This window comes from Lissotriton helveticus, chromosome 3_1 (genome assembly GCF_964261635.1).
Source record: "Lissotriton helveticus chromosome 3_1, aLisHel1.1, whole genome shotgun sequence".
NCBI classification, from domain to species: Eukaryota; Metazoa; Chordata; class Amphibia; order Caudata; family Salamandridae; genus Lissotriton; species Lissotriton helveticus.
The window spans coordinates 403,984,441-404,003,482 of NC_136061.1; the positions used below are offsets into that span (position 1 = coordinate 403,984,441).

Here is a 19,042-nt window from a genome sequence, read left to right on the forward strand (position 1 = left end):
CAAGTTGTGCAGCATGATGCTGTAACATTATGTGATATTATTACTTTATTATTTTGATATTTCACACATGCTAACACTATCTGGGCAAATGTTTCAGCTCATTAGTACCAATTTACATTCAAGTACAACAATAAGCAACAGAAAGATGACCAGCCAACCTTTGTGAAGGATCTTCCACTTCACAGCAATACGGACAGTCCTAGTTTTAGTAACTTTTCATCCATTCAAGCTAGAATTTTTTGGGGGAGTTAAGATCTGCAAATTATATAGCAGACTATGAATTATGTGGCACATGTTGCAAATCCATACTCTGTAGAAAAGGCCACAGCCACAAAATCTTAAAATTCCAGTGGCTTTGACTTGGTACAAGGATGTGAGCATTCTGGCAAGCATAGGTTTTGTACTGAAAGGATATCCTTCCAGTAAAAAAATATTCTTGAAGAAGTTTCCCACTGTAGGTATGCTGTACACTGCATCACACTTGCAAAGTTTGAAAAATATGAAACCTTTTAAAGTTTGCTCCACTGTTAAGCCTGCCTTGAGGAGACATCATTTCTGGGCTCAAATCTCTGTCTATAAATGTTAGTAGATAGGGACTTGCCTTAAACCCTTGGGTCGTTGCATCGGAACACCCATGTACCACCCATGGTACCCCCCTCCTGATGCAACGTAGCAGGATTTAGGGCACAGTGCTTCTTTTTTTTGTGTTACTGTGGGCAGCTTTCCTACACAAATCATGCTTTTCATTTGAAAATAAATCCCACCACAATACTGTGTGCTGGGTTTGTGTCACATTTTATGATGCTAACTCAGTGCAAAGTGTTAATAAATCTGAATCAGGATCTTTAAACCGGTACTTGTTAATATTATGAGGACGATTTGTGTTCCTACTGAAAGCTAATGTAAGGTTACCAAATGACCAATGCAGAGCAAATATTGCTATACTTTGTAAAACCAGAAGGCAATGAAGATGACAAAGAGAAGGGCCCCCTGAAGCATGTGAGAAAAATGATTAGCGCCTGGCATTGAGCATGGCAAATTTCAGTAGACATGTTCCGGATTGTAAAGATGGCCTAAACTTGCTCCAACAGCTATCATTTAGTTATGGTTCTTGAAGAGTGGTAAATCATAAGATTTACACATACCTAAAATGTCAAAGGTGAGTGAAAATGTAGCTGGGCCAATTCACCTAACTGCACATTAGTGTTTTTAACAAAATGGTATGTCAATTTTCACTTTCTCTGCTGCCCTTCCTATTCATTTGCAGCGATGTTCACAGAAGCATGTTTGAACCGTGTCTTTGAACTTCATGCCACTCACCCAACAACTCCCTATAGGATACACAAAATCCAACATCCTTATCAGCCATGCAACCAAAGTGGTGCCAAGGCTCACAAGGTAAATCAGAATTCACCACAGGGTTGTCCAAAGTATTAAGCATTATATATATATATATATACAAGAAGACCAAACAACCACATCAGTGTTCCTGTTCTATAGCCACCACAAGTAGTGAGGTATGGATGTGGGCCTCTCAGTGGTAGCAACGGTGGTGGTACTAGGCATGGCCAAGGCTGCCTGCCCCAGTACATTTTGAGGATTCTAGAGGAAGTTAGACAAGGGGTGGAGGGGGGAGAGGAGACAGCGAGTGCCACCTGTGATGTTAACATGGGATTTTAGTCAGGGGTGTTGCTATTTTTACTGCAGCCAGTGCAAAGGCATCACAGTCCAGACATGAGAGAGACCCAGTCATCTCTGCCCTGGCTGCAGTTTATATAACACCAGGGACACAAAAGGTGATTGGAGAAATGTTTGCAATAAGTCTAACCACTGGCAGTCACTCCAAGTGGATTTCCAACCCATTCTTCTTTTGGCCACCATGCCACCTCAGTTTGGACCCAGCCATATGCAGATCAGTCATTTATTAAATATATTTTATTGCATTTTGTTACTATTACAGGTAACATATGAATAACATGTCTCACTCAAGGGTGAGATATAACTCAGACAAAATATATACATCACCCAGTCCAACATTGCTCCCACACACCGCTTTAGAAAAAACCCCATTATATATAGATATAATATAGATATATATAGATTTGATAAAGTAAAGGTGGAATGAGAGAGAACAGGGAGATTTGAGAGACTTTGTGGGAGAGAGAAGAATAGGTCATAGATCGAAGACAGGAGACAGAATGAGGGAAAATAGGGAAAGAAAAGTGGGAGTGTAAGGAAAAGCCAGGAGGGAAAAACAACCTTTATAAAAGGAGGATTGTGATAAGGAAAAGCTAGGAGATCGAGTGGAAATGGACAGAGCTAAGAAAAGGTGTGAGAAGGAGATAACATTGGCGTGGAAATGGCTGATAGAGAGGAATTATAGGTAGAATAATTAGGAGACAATGTGCATTGGCGCCCATGCCTAGGGGTGTGAGGAGCCTTCTTCGCCTCAGTAATGGGCTTCTTTTAATACCAATCCAGAAATGTGAGGTGGGTGAGTCATTTGTTCTGGTAGGCATTAGAGCCAATGGTACCCTTACTATGAAACTGATTTTAGTAGCTTGCACACCACACATCCTTGCATATTAAGTTGTTGCTTTTTTTCAGTGCATTCAGCTTTAACTGCAGTGCATGATGCACCTTTATTGCTGCACATAGAGAAAAAAAATTAGAGGGAAGATTTTTTACCATTACCAAATCCTGAATTTTTTCTCCTGCCTCTCCAGAAGTTAAATTGGTACAATCAATACCTTCAATGGGTTCAGGCTTATCTTGTCTCCTAGCAGGCCTATCATGAATTCTGCACCATTTATCTCCATGATGCTACACACTCTAAAGGTCTAGATGAAAGAGCTAATGTGATTTTTAGTAGGACATGAGCTATAATTTTAGCAGAGACTTGAATACAAGAGCCAACCAATCTTGGTCTACCAATTAAGGCCATGCCTATATGTTTCCCTCCAGCTGGAGGCCCTTTTTTCACAATATGTCCTGCTTTACCACAGTAAGTACACAAGCCATTCTTTCTTCTACAACATTTTGATTCGAGGAATGGTATTATGAATAATCCCAGTTTGCATGAGTTTCTCACAGTGTGTTACTACAACTGATTGCACAGGACTGCTGAGAACCTAGCAGCACGCTATCATTAATCTTTCAGAGTCTCATTCCTTTTGCTAGGGATCAGTTTGTAGCACAAAATTGATTAACTCATTCGGAGTGTTTGGGTGGGAAACTACCAAAAAAAGGGGGTCTTGATGGGCTGCCCTTAGTACGTGATAGTACATGACCTCTGATGCCTCATCTGTCTATGCCGCTTCAGATTTCAGTTGATTAAACAGAATGATATAGGTAATAATATCTTTGGACCCCTTCTTAGGTCAGGAGACTGGCATGTGCTGCTTGTACAGCTCATCTTCAATCAAATGCTGCTTTGAATTGATCAATATCCCATTACATTGCTGTAGCCAAAGACTTCTATTCAAAATTAAGGCAGTCCCCCATTCAATAGCGTCCTTCTTGAGGTATGAAACAATAAAATACATTTTAGTGCCATCAATAGCAAAGTGCTTAGGTTGGGACAAGAAATGTAAATTACACTGCACTAGGAAAGACTGAAAACATTGAGGGTCTCCAGTGAATGGTCCTGGTGGTGCCATGCCCAGAGGTGGATGATTACAGCTAGGAGACTAAGTCACGGGAATTGGGACGTGAGCATAATCAGCAATGGATGCCAGGGTGTGAGATTGCTTAACTCCCCCTGTGATTGGAATAACTTGCTTAAATGACCAACTAAGTCTGCCCATTTATTTCAGGCAGACTTGAGATCTTCCTGAATATCTGTAATGGCCGGTGCCATGGTCTGCAGGGTATTGAGTTCAGACTTCATGCCGGCAGGGATCGCCTGGCAAATGTTAGGTTTCACAGGTGTTGTCCAGCAGAGTTTGATGACAGCCCAACCTGCTCCTCAGGACATGGTTCTGCCGGGACACAGTGAAATACTAAAAGCAGAACTAAGTACTGGAGTGAAGTGAGAACGGAAGTTGTAGGAAGATGGATACCTAACTATGGTTACCCCCAACTTTTTGCCTAGTGTTTAGCTGGTTTTTGACTTAGTTGGCCTGGGATCCTGCTATTCAGGACCCCAGGCTATCTGCTCTCTCTATAAAGTGGACTCCATGTACTGTAGGTACATACCAAATTGGATATTGGGTCACGCTTGTGAGTCCCTGTATAAGTGTACCATAGGTACCCAGGGCATAGGTGCACCCAAGGCCTACCAGGGGCTGCAGCATATATTATGCCACCCCTGGCTGGCCCCCTAAATTGACACAACTGGCTGATCACTCAGCTTGGGCAAGGTCGTGTAATCACCCCTCGCTTAGGTATAGTATCCCTATACCTACCTTATATATAGACACATAGTAACCTATAAGTCACTCCTATGGCAGGCCTTAACAATCCTGGAGGCAAAGTGCTTGGTTATGTGTGAGATGGTGCTCTAGCATGAGCTGAGCCTGTCTGCAGCTTTCAGAACCATGCCCTTATAGCTGTTCTATGATATTGCCATACCATATACTTTTAAGTGCATTATAATCCTCGCGGTTAATGCTAACTTTGGTTTGACTTTATCCAAACATGTCGTGTAAGGTGTCATACACTTTAGAATACTACCCCCTTGCCAATTCAGGCAACGGGGGTAGTATTCCACCCTTCTAGAGGGAGAAGACATGTTAAAACTACTGTACCCGGCCAAAGTTAACCAGAGCCCCAGCATCACAAAATGGATGCTGCTGCCACAGACACAAGTCTGACCTCCTCCTGCTGGGAGTCCTTCCAGTCAGGGAGGTTTGGACAATAGGTTTCCTGCCTGGAGAGGTGCGAGCACTACCCCAGACAGGATTTTGTGTATTGGGACAGGGAGGGCTGAATAGATTGAGACATGCCTGGGGCGCACTAGGTGCTCCATGCATACACCAGTTCAAACCGGTTGCTGGGGCACTCCAGCCCCAGCTCTGGCGCAAAACTGGACAAAGGAAAGGGGGTGTAACCACCCCCCTTCCTGGTCCCACCCATAGGAGGGACCTAGACAGTAATCCAGCCCCTTTTAGTTGTATAAAGGTAGGAGCTGACCCAGGAGACTTTAGATTAATCCTGAAATCGACTTGAGACGAAACTCTTGACCCTTCGACATTCACCTGAGCTGAAGACTGAAGAATCTCCCTTGTGGCCAAGGAGTGACCAGCCTGCGCAACCAGGCACCATCTAGCAACTCGACTGCTTGCTTTGTCCCCGTTCCCGCCGGAACCCGAGCACAGAGCCCAACAAGACCTCGACTCCTGGACCCCTCTGACCCCACTGCACGACCCCAGCACAGCTGAGCCCCGTGGAAGGCGTCGGGACCCGTGGAACCAGGCATCTTGGAAATCCTGCAACTTGCTAACAGCGCTGCTCCTGAGGCATCCTCGAAGCTGTGCACTGGGGACTGAGACACCCCGACACCGAGCTCCACCTGCACCGAAGACCAGCACTCCACACTCCACGAGATCTGCGTGGGGTCCTTCTGCCTGTGTTCTGCTCGACGCGTTGTACCGGTTGCTGGCCAGTTGGCTAGTAGCCCTGTGACGACGATCCTTTGAGAATCCTTCACTGGGCTGGCTGCTCCAGACTGGCACTTGCTTCCCTGAAAAGGTGAAGTACCTCAGACCCTCCTGGTCTGCACCAGAAGCTCTTTGTGTATCCTGCGTGGGTTGCCTTTGCTTAGGCTTGTTGGCTCCGATCTTGAAGTCGACCCCTCCACCTGCGAGAACCTTTGTGGGACAGCTCCTCTCCAGCACCTGGTCGTCCTCGACGCCTCCTGGTCCGCATGGCTGCAAAGACAAGCTTCACGACAGCACCCGATTGCTCCTCGACGACGTCTGGTTCCTTCCTGGTCTCACCCGGTCACTGGCTAGTGACCTAGACTCTGTCCCCTCTGCTTTCAGGTCTTCTTTAACTCCGATCCACCCTTGGATCCACCCGGACATCTTCCTCCTGGTCGCGTGCAGCATCTTCTTCCAAGGCTCCATAGGAAACAACGAGAAAACCCGACACACTTTGACACCTATGCACCCGCAGCCCGTGCGTGAGTTAACACGAGTTCTTCGGTGCTCCTGTAGGGATTGACTATCCTAGTATCCAGTTTTGTTAGTTGTACCTTCCTAGTTCGACCGGAAGTGCCCTAAATCTTCAATTACTTACCTTTTACGTTCCTATTGACTTTCTATTGACTCTCGCGTGAGTGTACTGACACTGCACGCGCTGCCTGTGGGCCTCCTACTCCTAACATGAGGGTCATATAGTGTAGCCCAAGCGATTCCCTAGGCCCTAGGCCTTCTCCTTTCCCAAGTCGTGGTTCTTATACCACTTACTTAGTATATTGTTTTGCGCGCCCCTAGGGCCTGACTCTAAATTGTGCTATTTAAAGTATTTCTAAGAGTAACTTGTTATGTGCTTTTGCCTCTGACCTCATAAAGAGTTCAGAGGAGTGTGTTAGTGAATGCACACATATATATTTTATATATATCCTGTGTGGTGTCCTTTCATTTGGTATTCAAGGGGTTACATTTGGTAAAACAGCTGGCTTTACACGCTCTCAAGAGTCTTTTAGCCTAAGACTGTTCTGTCCATGCTACCTCTAGGATAGCTGGTCTATAAGGTTGACTTTACAACCATCACCATAAGGGTTGTTTGGACTGGTGCAAGGTGATCACTAGTATAGCGAACATCATATACCAGGCCAGCTTCTCACAGAAGTGAGAGAGGAAAGTGACAGCAACGAGTACTCAGCCTCGTCCCGCACAAGCCTCTTGGGTCAGGTCTTTCAGAATAGGCATCACTCAGACTGACGTTCTCAGGCACTTTAGGCGCACACTAAAATCTGAATGAAGCCCACTATTCAGCCTGGGTGTCTCAGCGAGCCAGCCACCGCAGGGCAGTTCACCACAGTCTTGTGGGAAAATAGCTCACAGTTCTTCTCTGCTGCCTTCTAGGGAAAAAAACAACAGCTAGAAGACCCTTGGTTAATCCTGACAGGTGTAGCTCCAAACGTTATCCCTAACTCCTCCATTTACATATCATTTTGCAGGTGGCAGCAGTGGACAGGCTTGGAAGCATGTGTACCCAAGCGGGCATATCTGTCATGGCCGCAGGAAAGGTTGAGCTCTTCAATGTGTGACTGTGGTCTGTGCTCCACCTCTGTCCAGAATTAATCTACTACCGATGTTGGCTTTTTGGGAGACTCCATCCTTGAACAGAAGCTGCCTTTTCCTCCTGTACGTTTAAGCTGGGCAGTGCCCTCTCACGACTCAGGCGCCTGCCACTTTCATTGCCTGAAGATGTCATTGATTGCCTCCATATCGACCAGGTGAACCTTGAGAAAATCCAAGCAAAGTGTATCAGTGATGCCATGCTGACAGTCACCCCAAGGGAAAGAGTGGTGATATTATATTCAGAAGGAGGTATGGGGTTGGCATGAGGGGTGTTAGAAAAGTAGGCACATTTTGTGGATGCACCTGATTAAAAAACTGTAAATTCGTTCTTTGGGTAGAAAACAATTAGCCAGAGTGACCTTATAAGTGCATCTGCTGTTTGTATTCTCATTCCATATGATTCACCACTTCAAAATTCCCCTGTCAAGATTCATCATTTTGTTATTCATTAGCGCCATGCAAACTAGGCCATTTTGTGTTGTTTCTCATAGAATTGGTTAACTTGCACTGAAAGAAGACATCACACCCTGAAAGTAAATGAGACAGTAAAATATAATGTTCACAGAAGGAAGACATTTAGGCCCCTGTGGAAGCTTTATTTGGATGCAAAGGGTGGCATTGACCGGTGGATTGTGTCTAACATCGTGTTCTTTTACTCCAAAACAACGAACCTTCTCGGTAGTTGTAATTCTAATTGTAGTTGTAATTGCATTTATATAGCGCTTACTACCCCTGACAAGGAGTCAAAGCGCTTTTTTCTGTGAGTAGCAGGCTACTCCGGCACCCATCAAGGACTAGTGGTGAATTAGTATAGTGGAATATGAAAGTAATTTGAGTGAAGGATATGTTAGTCAGTTACTTGGATTGAGAAAGATAGTGGAGGGATAGAAAAGGGAAAAGGTTTGCATTACTATAGCGCTTGCTACTCCTGATGGGGTGTTAAAGTGTTTTCTCTGCAAGTAGCACGCTACTCTGGAACCCATAAAGGATTTGTGGTGAATTAGGATAGTGAAATATGAAAGTAATTCGAGTGGTGAATATGTTAGTCTGTTATTTGGATTGAAAAGGATTGTGTAGGGTTAGAAGAGGGAAGGATTTAGATTTTTTTTTAGTTCTTAACAGTAGGAGGAGGCTTGGGGTGAGTAAAAGGGAGGTGGAGGGGGAAGAGTGAGAGGGAAGGGTTTATAAAGGCTTTTTTGGGAGATCCAAATAGTAAAAGAGGTATGAGATGATGCAAGGAGGGGTAGAGAAGGGAAGAGTCTAGAGAGGGTTATTTTGGGGAGCATAGTGGAGCATATGGAGTTTGGGATGAATGAGAGAGTGGATGTAGAGGATATATTCAGAGAGGTATAGGGTGAGAAGTAGGGTAGTGCATTGGAAAGAGTAGTAGAATGAGGTTTGAGATGAGTCAGAGAGTTGAGGTAGAGGATATATTGAGAGTGGCATATGGTGAGAAAAGGTTAGTGCGTTGGATATGCTGAATTAGAAGAAAAGTAATAAGTATATAGATTTTTTTGTAAAACAATAGTGAAGCAATTGTAGATAAAAAATTATGATAAAAGATGTACTTACTTATGCAATCACTTATATACATGATAAAAAAACATAAAAAAATGTAATTATCAGTACTATGTACATTTGTTAAGCAGAACTAGCGAATATCTATATTTTTAAAATCATAATTATTATACACATATATACAAAGCAATACACATATGTAGGTACATATCTATAGTCCAAATAAATGCTTTTATACAGAGGAATATGCTGTATATTTCTGTTTGCGTATGGTGGTTACGTGGGGAAGAGCCAATTCTTGAGTAGTTTTCTGAAGATGAGGTGGTTATCCATGGATCTTATGTTGGGCGGTCAATAGTTTCATAGTTTGGCTGCTTGAACAGAGAAGTATGTGCCATCCATGGGTTTTTTCTTGTATCTTGGGATTTTGAGGTGAGGTGTCAATCTAGAGCGGAGATTCCTATGTTGAATGGGTTTTGTGATTTTATTCCTCATGATGAGCGGTCCTGTTCCATGTATCGCTTTGTCGGTGAGACAAAGCAGCTTGAACGTGGATCTTCTGGCAACCGGTAACCAATGCAGGGCTTTCAAGGTAGTGTTTATATGTAAGAGTAGTCTGACAGCCAAGTTCTGAATCAGATGTAGTCTTTTCATAGTCGTTAAAGGTGATCCGTGGTAGAGGCTGTTGACGTAATCAAGTTTGGACAAAACAAGCGAGATGGTAGCTTGGACCTTGTGTGCAAATTCCAGATGGGGGAAAAATTGCTGCAGAGTTTTCATAGTAACAAAGCTTGATGTTGCTTGTTTGTCCACTTGGGCATTCATTGATAGCTTGGAGTCCATGGTCATTCCAAAGTTTCTTCCTTCTTTCTATACTTTAGGCAGTGTTCCCAGATCATCAGGCAAGGTGGTGAGTGGGTCATAATTTTTCCAATCATCACATGTGAGTATTTCCGTTATGGAAGCACTCAATTTGTGATTGCTCCACATCAGCTCTGAGACAGCTGAAAAATTGTGAGTTTCCAATGTCTTTGGGGCTGTCCAGTTGAAGGAGTATTTGTGTGTCATCTGCATAGTAATAGCATGTGAGGTGAAATTGATTGATCAGTGCCAGTAATGACTTCATGTAGATGTTGAAAAGTATGGGCGAGATGATAGAGCCTTGAGGGACCCCTGCTTTTGTGAATTATGGTTTGGACGAGAAAGGGGGTATGGATGACATTAGTTCTGTTGCAAAGGTAGGGTGTGATACAGTCTAGAGCAGTTCCCTCTATCTACCTTGGTAGAGTCTTTGTATCAGTGTCACGGTCAACCGTGTCAAAGGCAGCCGAGAGATCCAAGAGAAGTAGCGCAGCAACTCAGTTGTGGTCAACTGTTCTCTTCAAGTCATCCCAGATTGAAACAAGGGCAGATTCTGTGTCTCTTCCTGGACAAATGGCCGCTATATTACTCTAGGAATGTTCCTCTGGCACAATGCACAGAATGCTACCTACAGGTCATGGCACAGCATCTGCAAGCATTACTCTGTATATGCAGACCCCAGCTCTGATGTGCGCGTCAGGCCAAGCGTCTTTGAAACATCTTATACAGCTGTCAAATGAATGTTGCCATGTAACACATTTATACCTGCAAGAATAGATTTTGATGTGTGGCCAGTATTATCGATTCACATGCAGCCATGTGCGTGCCATCTCTTGAGTAAGTCCTCAAAAAGGAATATACACTAGTATTGCCTTGATTTATTTCGCTAACTCATCTCCTTGTGTGCTAAATTGATCCATGTGCCTCACTAGGAATACCAAAGCATCGAAGCCTGAGTGTGCGAAAAAGGTGATCAAGTAATCACAAAAAAGTAGTTGCTTCCAAATTGTCTTCCAGCTCTTCTGCAATCAACTAAAAATGATACAAGTCAGTGAATGGTAAAGTGTATGCCCTGAGCAGCACTTTGAAGGTAATGTTCATCTCCAATACTTTAAATGCACTGTCGTCCATAAAATGTTGTTTGCACAGCCATCTTTCTAGATATAAAACGTATTTTCATTAAAACATGGTTCAGTTAAAGTCGGCTCTACTGTTCAGAATCCCGTAATGAAAATGCACAGAAATTCTAGTATTATCCTCATACATATGCACATGTATTGTGGACGTGACTGTAAAATGTTCAGACATAATTGTGCAAACCTGCTCTTTATGTATCGTTACTTAATGTTGACTCCTGTTACTGGTTAGTATATGGAAAAATGCAAAGTTTCCTTCTATAAAAATATTCAATAGCTTTTATCCAGTTCCACCGGTATCTCACATTGTGCTAAATATTTTGGTTGTTTTTGCACTTTTGTAACATTTTTATAGATCACTCCTTTACTTCCCATTACCAGGTAATTTGTGCCGTTGTACAGGGTACAGGCCAATAGTAGATGGATGCAAGGCCTTCTGTAATGTAAGTAGATCACAGTTCTTAATCGGCATTTCATATCCATTGTGCATGATATGTTATCAGCCACATATTTAACACTAGCAATCAGGTGTAGAACGCAACTACTCTATATGAGCCACTGTTTCATAACTACTGCCATGCAACTAAAGCTAATTTGTCTCAGGGTTGTCTCAAATCTCAATCTTGACTATTCCACTCATGTCTCATGCAGGATTTTTTGCATTGCAACACCTCAAGAGAAAGACTGCAAACACGTATGCCAAGGTTGCCAAAAAACCCAATTTAGAGTTATGTGCTATTGAAAAATCTATAAGCACAAAGTTTCTCCCCAGTTACTTGGAGGCCTAAGAGGAGGGGGAGGGGGAATAAATACAGAGAGAAACACCTCTTATCTGGCCTATCTTATATCTGAAATGGTAATAACTCTAATCAGAACATTCTCGCAGGCAGGTCGCTCTCCACGCCACCACACGCCCGCCAGCTGCCTCGTACCTGCTCCCTGCCGCCCGCCTGTTTTCCCGCCGTTTCTCGCTTCTTCCCGCCGCTGCGTCCCTGCGGCCCGCCCCCCTGCTCCCCATTGACCACCCCGCTCCCGCCACCCAGCTGCTCCTCCCTCCCTATCCCCCTCTTAAGGAGGCCGGTCAGTGGAGTAGGAGCGACCACTGACCCTGCTCGCAGGCAGGTCACAGCCCACGCCACTACACGGTCGCCAGCTGCCTCATACCTGCTGCCTGCCGCCCGCCTGTTTTCCCGCCGTTTCCCGCTCCTTCCCGCCGCTGCGTCCCTGCGGTCCCGTCCCCCTGCTCCCCATTGGCCACCCCGCTCGAGCCTCCCAGCTGCTCCTCTCTCCCTATCCCCCTCTTATGGAGGCCGACAGCAGACACGCGCAGCGGATGTGAGGCTGGTGCGCCGACTGTGCCCCAAAGGCAAGCCCGTCTGCGCCCATCCATGCCTGGACCGCGCCCAGCGCCAGAACCCCTGGACCCCGCGAACGCCACAACACCAGACTCCGCTACGACGCCAGCACCCTCTACGCACTCAACGCCGGCCGAAACCACACCTGCTTCCAAGCCACCCCGAAACGGACTCACAGACCTTTCTCCTGCTACACCTGCAGCTTCACATGCGACAGAGCCACCAAACCTCCAAGGACTGGACCCAACAACCTCCGCTGCATACTCCTCAACACCTGCTCCGCACGCAAACACGCGTCGAGCTCTGGGATCTGCTCGACACCTCCGCCCCAGACATGGCCTTCCTGACCGAGACCTAGTGGAACTCTTCCTCGGCGCCCGACATCGCCATAGCCATCCCGGACGGCTACAAGATCACCCGCAGGGATCGCGCCAACGGAATCGGAGTAGGAATAGCCATCGTCCACAAGTCCACCCTCAAGGTCACCACCCACGCAGACGACACCCTCAACACCGCCAAACACCTGCACTTCGAGATCCACACCGACCCCAACACCACCCTCAGAGGAACACTCATCTACAGACCCCCGGATCCCGAGCTCAATTCAGCGACTCCATCGCCGACCTCGCCAGCACCCACGCACTCGCCTCCACGGACTACATCTTTCTCGGGGACCTGAATTTCCACCTTGAGGACAACAACAACGCCAACTCCACCACCCTGATCGACAACCTCGCCAACCTCGGCCTCAGACAACTCGTCACCGCATCCACGAACGCCGCTGGCCACACGCTGGGCCCGTCTTCTCCACAGGCACCCACGTCACCTTCGATCACACCACCGAACTCCACTGGACTGACCAACGCTGCATCCATTTCACCTTCAATAAACCAACCCCGCACCACCGCACCCAACAGCTACCTCGCTGCTGCTGGAGCAAAGTCACCGAAGACCAGCTGATCACCACCCTCGCCCAAAACCCACCAACCGACCCCACCAACCCAGACACCGCAGCCCGCATCCTCAGACAGTGGATCGACAACTGCGCCAACACCCTCGCCCCACTCAAGAAACCTTCCAACAACCATGCCAGCAAGAGAGCCACCTGGTTCACCGACGAGCTGCAGACCTCCAAAAGCGCATGCCGAAAAACTGGAGAAGATATGGCTCCACAAACGCACTCCGGACAACTACGCAGTCCACATGGACGCCACCCGCAGACATCGCCACCTCATTAGATTAGCCAAGAGATCCTCCTTCAAAGACCGCCTGGATAACAACGCACACGACAGCAAAGAGCTTTTCAGCATCGTAAAGGAACTCTCCAACCCCAGCGCCAACGCCAACCACATACCGCCCTCACAAGAACTGTGCAACTCACTGGCCATCTTCTTCCACCGCAAGATCGCTGACATCCATGACAGCTGCAACACCATGACCGCCCCGACTACGCCAGACCCCACCTCCCCTGTGAACACCACCAGCGCCAAACGCCTGACCTCCTAGTCGAACGTCAACGACGTCGAGACACGCAAGGTCATGAACTCCATCCACTCAGGATCTCCGCCAGACCCGTGCCCACACCACGTATTCAACAAAGCAGACGCTGCCATCGCACCCCAACTACGGAAGGTCATCAACATCTCCTTCGAAACAGCGACATTCCTGGAAAGCTGGAAACACGCCGAAATCAACACCCTCCTCAAGAAGCCCAAGGTGGACCCCAAGGACCTCAAGAACTTCCGGCCCATCTCCCTGCTCCCGTTCCTAGCGAAGGTCATCGAGAAAATCGTCAACATGCAACTGGCCTGCTACCTGGAAGACAACAACATCTTGGACCCATCCCAGTCCGGGTTCAGACGAAACCACAGCACCGAGACAGCCCTCATCGCCGCCACAGACGACATCAGGCGCCAACTAGACAACGGCGAAACATCAGATCTAATCCTCCTGGACCTGTCAGCCGCCTTCGACACGGTCTGCCATTGCATTCTAAAGACACGCCTCCTAGAAGCCGGAATCCAAGATAAGGCCCTTGACTGGACCACGTCCTTCCTCTCCGGCAGAACCCAGAGCGTCCGCCTCCCGCCCCTCCGATCCGAGGCCACCGACATCATCTGCGGCGTCCCCCAGGGCTCATCCCTCAGCCCAACGCTGTTCAACGTCTACATGGCCCCCCTCGCACAAGTGGCCCACCAACACAACCTCAATATCATCTCCTACGCTGACGACACACAGCTCATCCTCTCCCTCACCAAGGACCCGCACACCGCTAAAACCAACCTTCACGAGGGAATGTAGGCCGTCGCCGACTGGATGAGGAACAGCTGTCTGAAGCTGAACTCGGACAAGACGGAGGTACTCATCCTCTGACCCACCCCCTCAGCCTGGGACAACTCCTGGTGGCCGACCACACTGGGAACAGCACCGACACCCACCTACCATGCACGCAACCTAGGATTCATCCTCAACTCCTCCCTCTCCATGTATAAACAGGTCAACGCCGTCTCCTCCTCCTGCAACAACACCCTCCGCATGCTCCGCAGGATCTACAAGTGGATTCCGACCGAAAAAAGAAGAACGGTGACAGAGGCCCTCGTCAGCAGCAGACTGGACTACGGCAACACACTCTATGCAGGAATCCCAGCCAAACACCTACGACGGCTACAACGCTTCCAAAACGCCTCCGCCCGACTGATCGTCAACCACATCTCGCCGCAGCCACATCACCCCCACCTGAGAGACCTACACTGGCTCCCCGTTGACAAGAGGATCACCTTCAAGCTTCTCACCCACGCACACAAAGCACTCCACAACGCTGGACAAGCCTACCTGAGCAGCAGACTCAGCTTCTACACCCCCACCCGCCAGCTCCGCTTCGCCAGCCTCGCCCTCGCCATTGTTCCCCGCATCCAACGAATAACCTCCGGCGGCAGATCCTTCTCCTACCTCACCGCCAAGACCTGGAACACCCTCCCTACCCACCTACGGCAGACCCAATACCTACTCGCCTTCAGAAGACTCCTCAAGACCTGGCTCTTCGAGCAGTAGTGGCACCCCCTCCCCTCAGCGCCTTGAGACCCTCATGGATAAGTAGCGCGCTTTACAAGTATTCTGATTGACTGATTGATTCAGTACTCTACAAGATTTTGTCCGGCCCTCAACAACTTTAGAATTAATGGGCTAAAATATAATTTCTCTGTTATTTTCCAAAGCCCCGCATTCCGATGATCAAAGGGATGATCGAAGGGAAGTATATATCCAATTCCTTTGGCAGCATGTAGGTGGCTGCAAAGCCTCTCGAGTCTTTAAAATTAATACAAAATGGAATAGCCTGCTTTCTTTATTTACAGTTAAGTGATTGATCATTTTGTCTGAGCATTTGCTAATATTTCAAATTTATATTCATTATACATCATTCTCAGTTTAAGCACGTCATTGTTCCTTTGTTGCTGTCACATTTCTAATTTGTTCTGAATCATATCATGCTGATTACAAAAAAGATCCAAGTAGACCTTGCTCATTCACTTAAATTTTATTCATTCATTCATTCGTAAAACTGTTTTTTTCCAACCTGGAGTAAAATTTTACTCGCTTTTTATTAATGTGATCTCCTTTAATTTAAGCAGTCAGTACCTCATTTTAACATTCACTGACTTTCACCCGACACTATGGTGTTTGACTTTCATTAAAGCTTTTCAGTTGTTTGGTGGTGCTGACTTTGAATGCTGTAGAATAACTGAAAATTGAAGCTGGCCTGAGCACCACCCATTGCCAGTGCAGCTTTAAGTTAGGTTTTCATTTCAAGGCAGTCTTAACTTTTCTTGCCTCTCTCTGTTAGAAACTGGACTGTTGTCAGGCATCGAAAAATGAGGATTGCTGCATGAACCAACAAGTGGAGGAGGCCTCACAATCTGGGAAGGATGTTACTGTAAGTTTACTTTTCACTGTCCCCTTTTTAACCTAAAACCTCTTAGGTGGCCGTTTCCAATTTAAGGACACCCTAAAATTACATTTTCTCCAGACAAGAATGATCATTTTAATTTTACTGGGGATTTGTAGCATTCCAACATGCCTTCTGTAGTCTCCTTCAGCGTGGAAGTGTGTGCTTTGTCCAGATACCAACTGCAGAGCTCTCCTTAGCCAAGCACCAGAACCTGATATTTGAACCGTAACATAAAGATTTCCATGCGTGCCATTCTGGTAAAGTATTAAGTTGTTTGCATATGGGATTGCCTTCCAAAGTTTGGGTCTTCGTCCCAAAGAGCTAGTTTTCTCTGCTCTTAAGGTAAATCACAATTCTGCTAACTCTCTGCAAGTGCCAGCAGCTGTTTCTTTTACCAGTGGTCCCTTAGCATCCAAATGATAAGTGTGAGAGGGTGAGTGTGAGTGCAGTGATAAATAACTGCGAAGTGGGACAGATAACCTGGAAATAGACAAAGAAACATCTTTAGGATATTTTCCTAGGGCGGCAGAAATGAAACATTCTTGAGAAAATACCTACAACACACAACTTTAGACAATTCAAAACATATTTTTACATGATGTGTTTTGCACCCGCCACCCCCCAAAACAAATTTTGTAAAGTTTATAGTATGATTATACAGTGTTTTAAGGTTTTTTTACCATTTTTGGTCAAATGTAGCTCCCCTCATAGGTATTTACGTTACATCAGTCATTTGTTGAATTTAAAGATGAGGACTTTGTAGGGGAATTTAGAGAGGAATTTTAAAGAATTTTATAGGTTAGTCAGGTTTGGTTTTGGTTGTACTTTAAGGCTTTGGGACGTATATAACCAGCATTGGCAAAGCCAAACGGTCTTGGCAATGCGAGAGCTTTTGGCTTCGTAAATGTGTTTCAGCATTGCCTGGCCATATGGTAAGTGTTCCTCAGGCAGAGGCAGGACCCAAACGCCCACAGCTGATGTTCTGTTACTCCTTTATGTAACGACACAGGCATACCTGAACAAGGCAAGCCAAAGTGAATTTACCACTTGACAAAGAGAAACCCACAACATGAAATGTTTCAATTGCCTTTAACTAGTGCTGCCAAAATTACCTAGTAAAATCATGGTACTTATTTTGATCCCCTCCCAAGAATAGAAGGGAAACATCCATTACAACAATGTCATTACATCGCAGCTGCCTTTACATTGCATGCCATTACAATGCATGCATTACAGCGCATGTCACTACAACGCATGCCATTACAATGCATACCATTACAGCATATGCCATTACAACGGATTATTAGGTAAGTAACGGTGTTTTTTGTTTTAGGGTGGGTATGGGTTTTCCCTACTGTTGCACTCACTTGAGTTGGAATAGTAATTTTTACCCCTAAACTATCCAACGCTTATCCTACTGTTGCACTCACTGGAGTGGAAATAGTAATTTTTACCCCTACACTATCCAACACTTAACCTACTGTTACCCTAAAAGTATTATGCATTGTAATGGTATGTGTTGTAAAGGTATGCGTTGGAATGGAAGGCATTTTATTGGTAGTTTTAAAAACATGTGTTGTAATGGTATGCGGTGTAAAATAATGCGATGTAATACTAGTTGCGATGTAAAAACCGCGTTGTAAAAGCATGCGTTGTAAATGTTTGCGTTGTAACGTCATATATTCAAATAGAAGCCCCTCTGCCTTAGTGTAACTCATCACTCGCGGCAGGCATGATTCACTGGTGAGGGGGCTCGTGGGGGCTCTCACGGGGGTTCGCGCAGAGGGTAATTAAATATATAAATAAACTTACCTTCCCGGATCCTTCGCAGTCTCGGCTCTGGCCGGGTCCCGTGTTTTCCTAGAACAGGAAGCAGGTAGCGTCCAACCAAATCCTTCTGCTTTCTCGCAGTGGAAGAAACATAAATTGGTAGTTTTACTAGGACATCCAGGGCCAAGAAGAACGTGACACACTACAGGATTGGTCCTGGATAGCAAAAACCATAAATACAAAAAGGGAGCCCTCCTGGCAGGGACTAGAACAGGAAACAAATATTCCAAACCCAACATTTTGCTGCTGGAACATTAACGGCCTTGGAACTAAAGCAGCTGACTGCGCTATGCTGATGTACCTTCAACAATTTGATTTAATTCTGCTCCAAGAAACTTGGCTGGCAGACCCACTTCACCTGCTAGGCTTCAAAACATACCACCTCCCAGAAACTAGAAACTCTACTTTCGGTCATCTTAAGGGAGGCCTTGCGATCTTCGCCTCGATTAAAACCTTAACCACAGTCAAGAAATGTATGTACAAACGCTACATATAGCCATAGGAGAATAAAATGTAATACACGTGACCCGGTAAAACTCTTGGCAGACTAAAAAAAAACAGTGGGAGGATAACAAACTACAACATGACAACATCCTAACAGCCTGGGAATGCTTTACTGAAAGCTTTGTCTCATCTAACCGAAAAGCAATCTTGACAAAACCAGAGCAAAAAACCAAACAAGCACCACTGAGCAGGCCGGCAAACAAACAAAGAATTATTTTATCGGGAACCCACCATGCCGAGCTAAGACAAATAGGGAGTGAAATAAACAAAGCAATGCGTAACCTCCGTCAAAGTCGCTCTGCCGATAAGACATGGCTGGAATTAAGGATATTCAAGGCCCGGAAAAATAAAATCATTTGATTAGCGAAAAAAGAACCACGGAAACAACATGGGCAAAACTGCTACACGATGCAAAATCAAAGAACAACTCCAGGTTTTGGCAGACAGTCAAGAGCATAGAGAACCCAACAGCACAAGGAATTAATTCACACATAACGGAGGACGCCTGTGTAAAATATCTACAGAGTCATTTTAACACGGAAGATGGCGAAAACACAGAAGATAAAGAGGTACGTCAGAGCGAGTGGCAATCCATAAAGCATTGCAGCCCACAGCCTACACCCTTCTTCTCACTTAAAACGA

General features: G+C 45.9%; 1 protein-coding gene across 2 annotated transcripts in view; it reads left to right on the forward strand.

The window, feature by feature from the left end:
- Nucleotides 1-19,042, forward strand: part of LOC144822536 (aldehyde oxidase-like) — a 578,143-nt gene that overhangs the window by 90,077 nt on the left and 469,024 nt on the right. For both annotated transcript variants that reach the window (XM_078680182.1, XM_078680181.1), the window contains exons 6-7: nt 11,147-11,208; nt 15,962-16,051. In XM_078680182.1, coding sequence (XP_078536308.1) covers nt 11,147-11,208; nt 15,962-16,051 — 152 coding nt within the window. The remainder of the gene's footprint in view (nt 1-11,146; nt 11,209-15,961; nt 16,052-19,042) is intronic.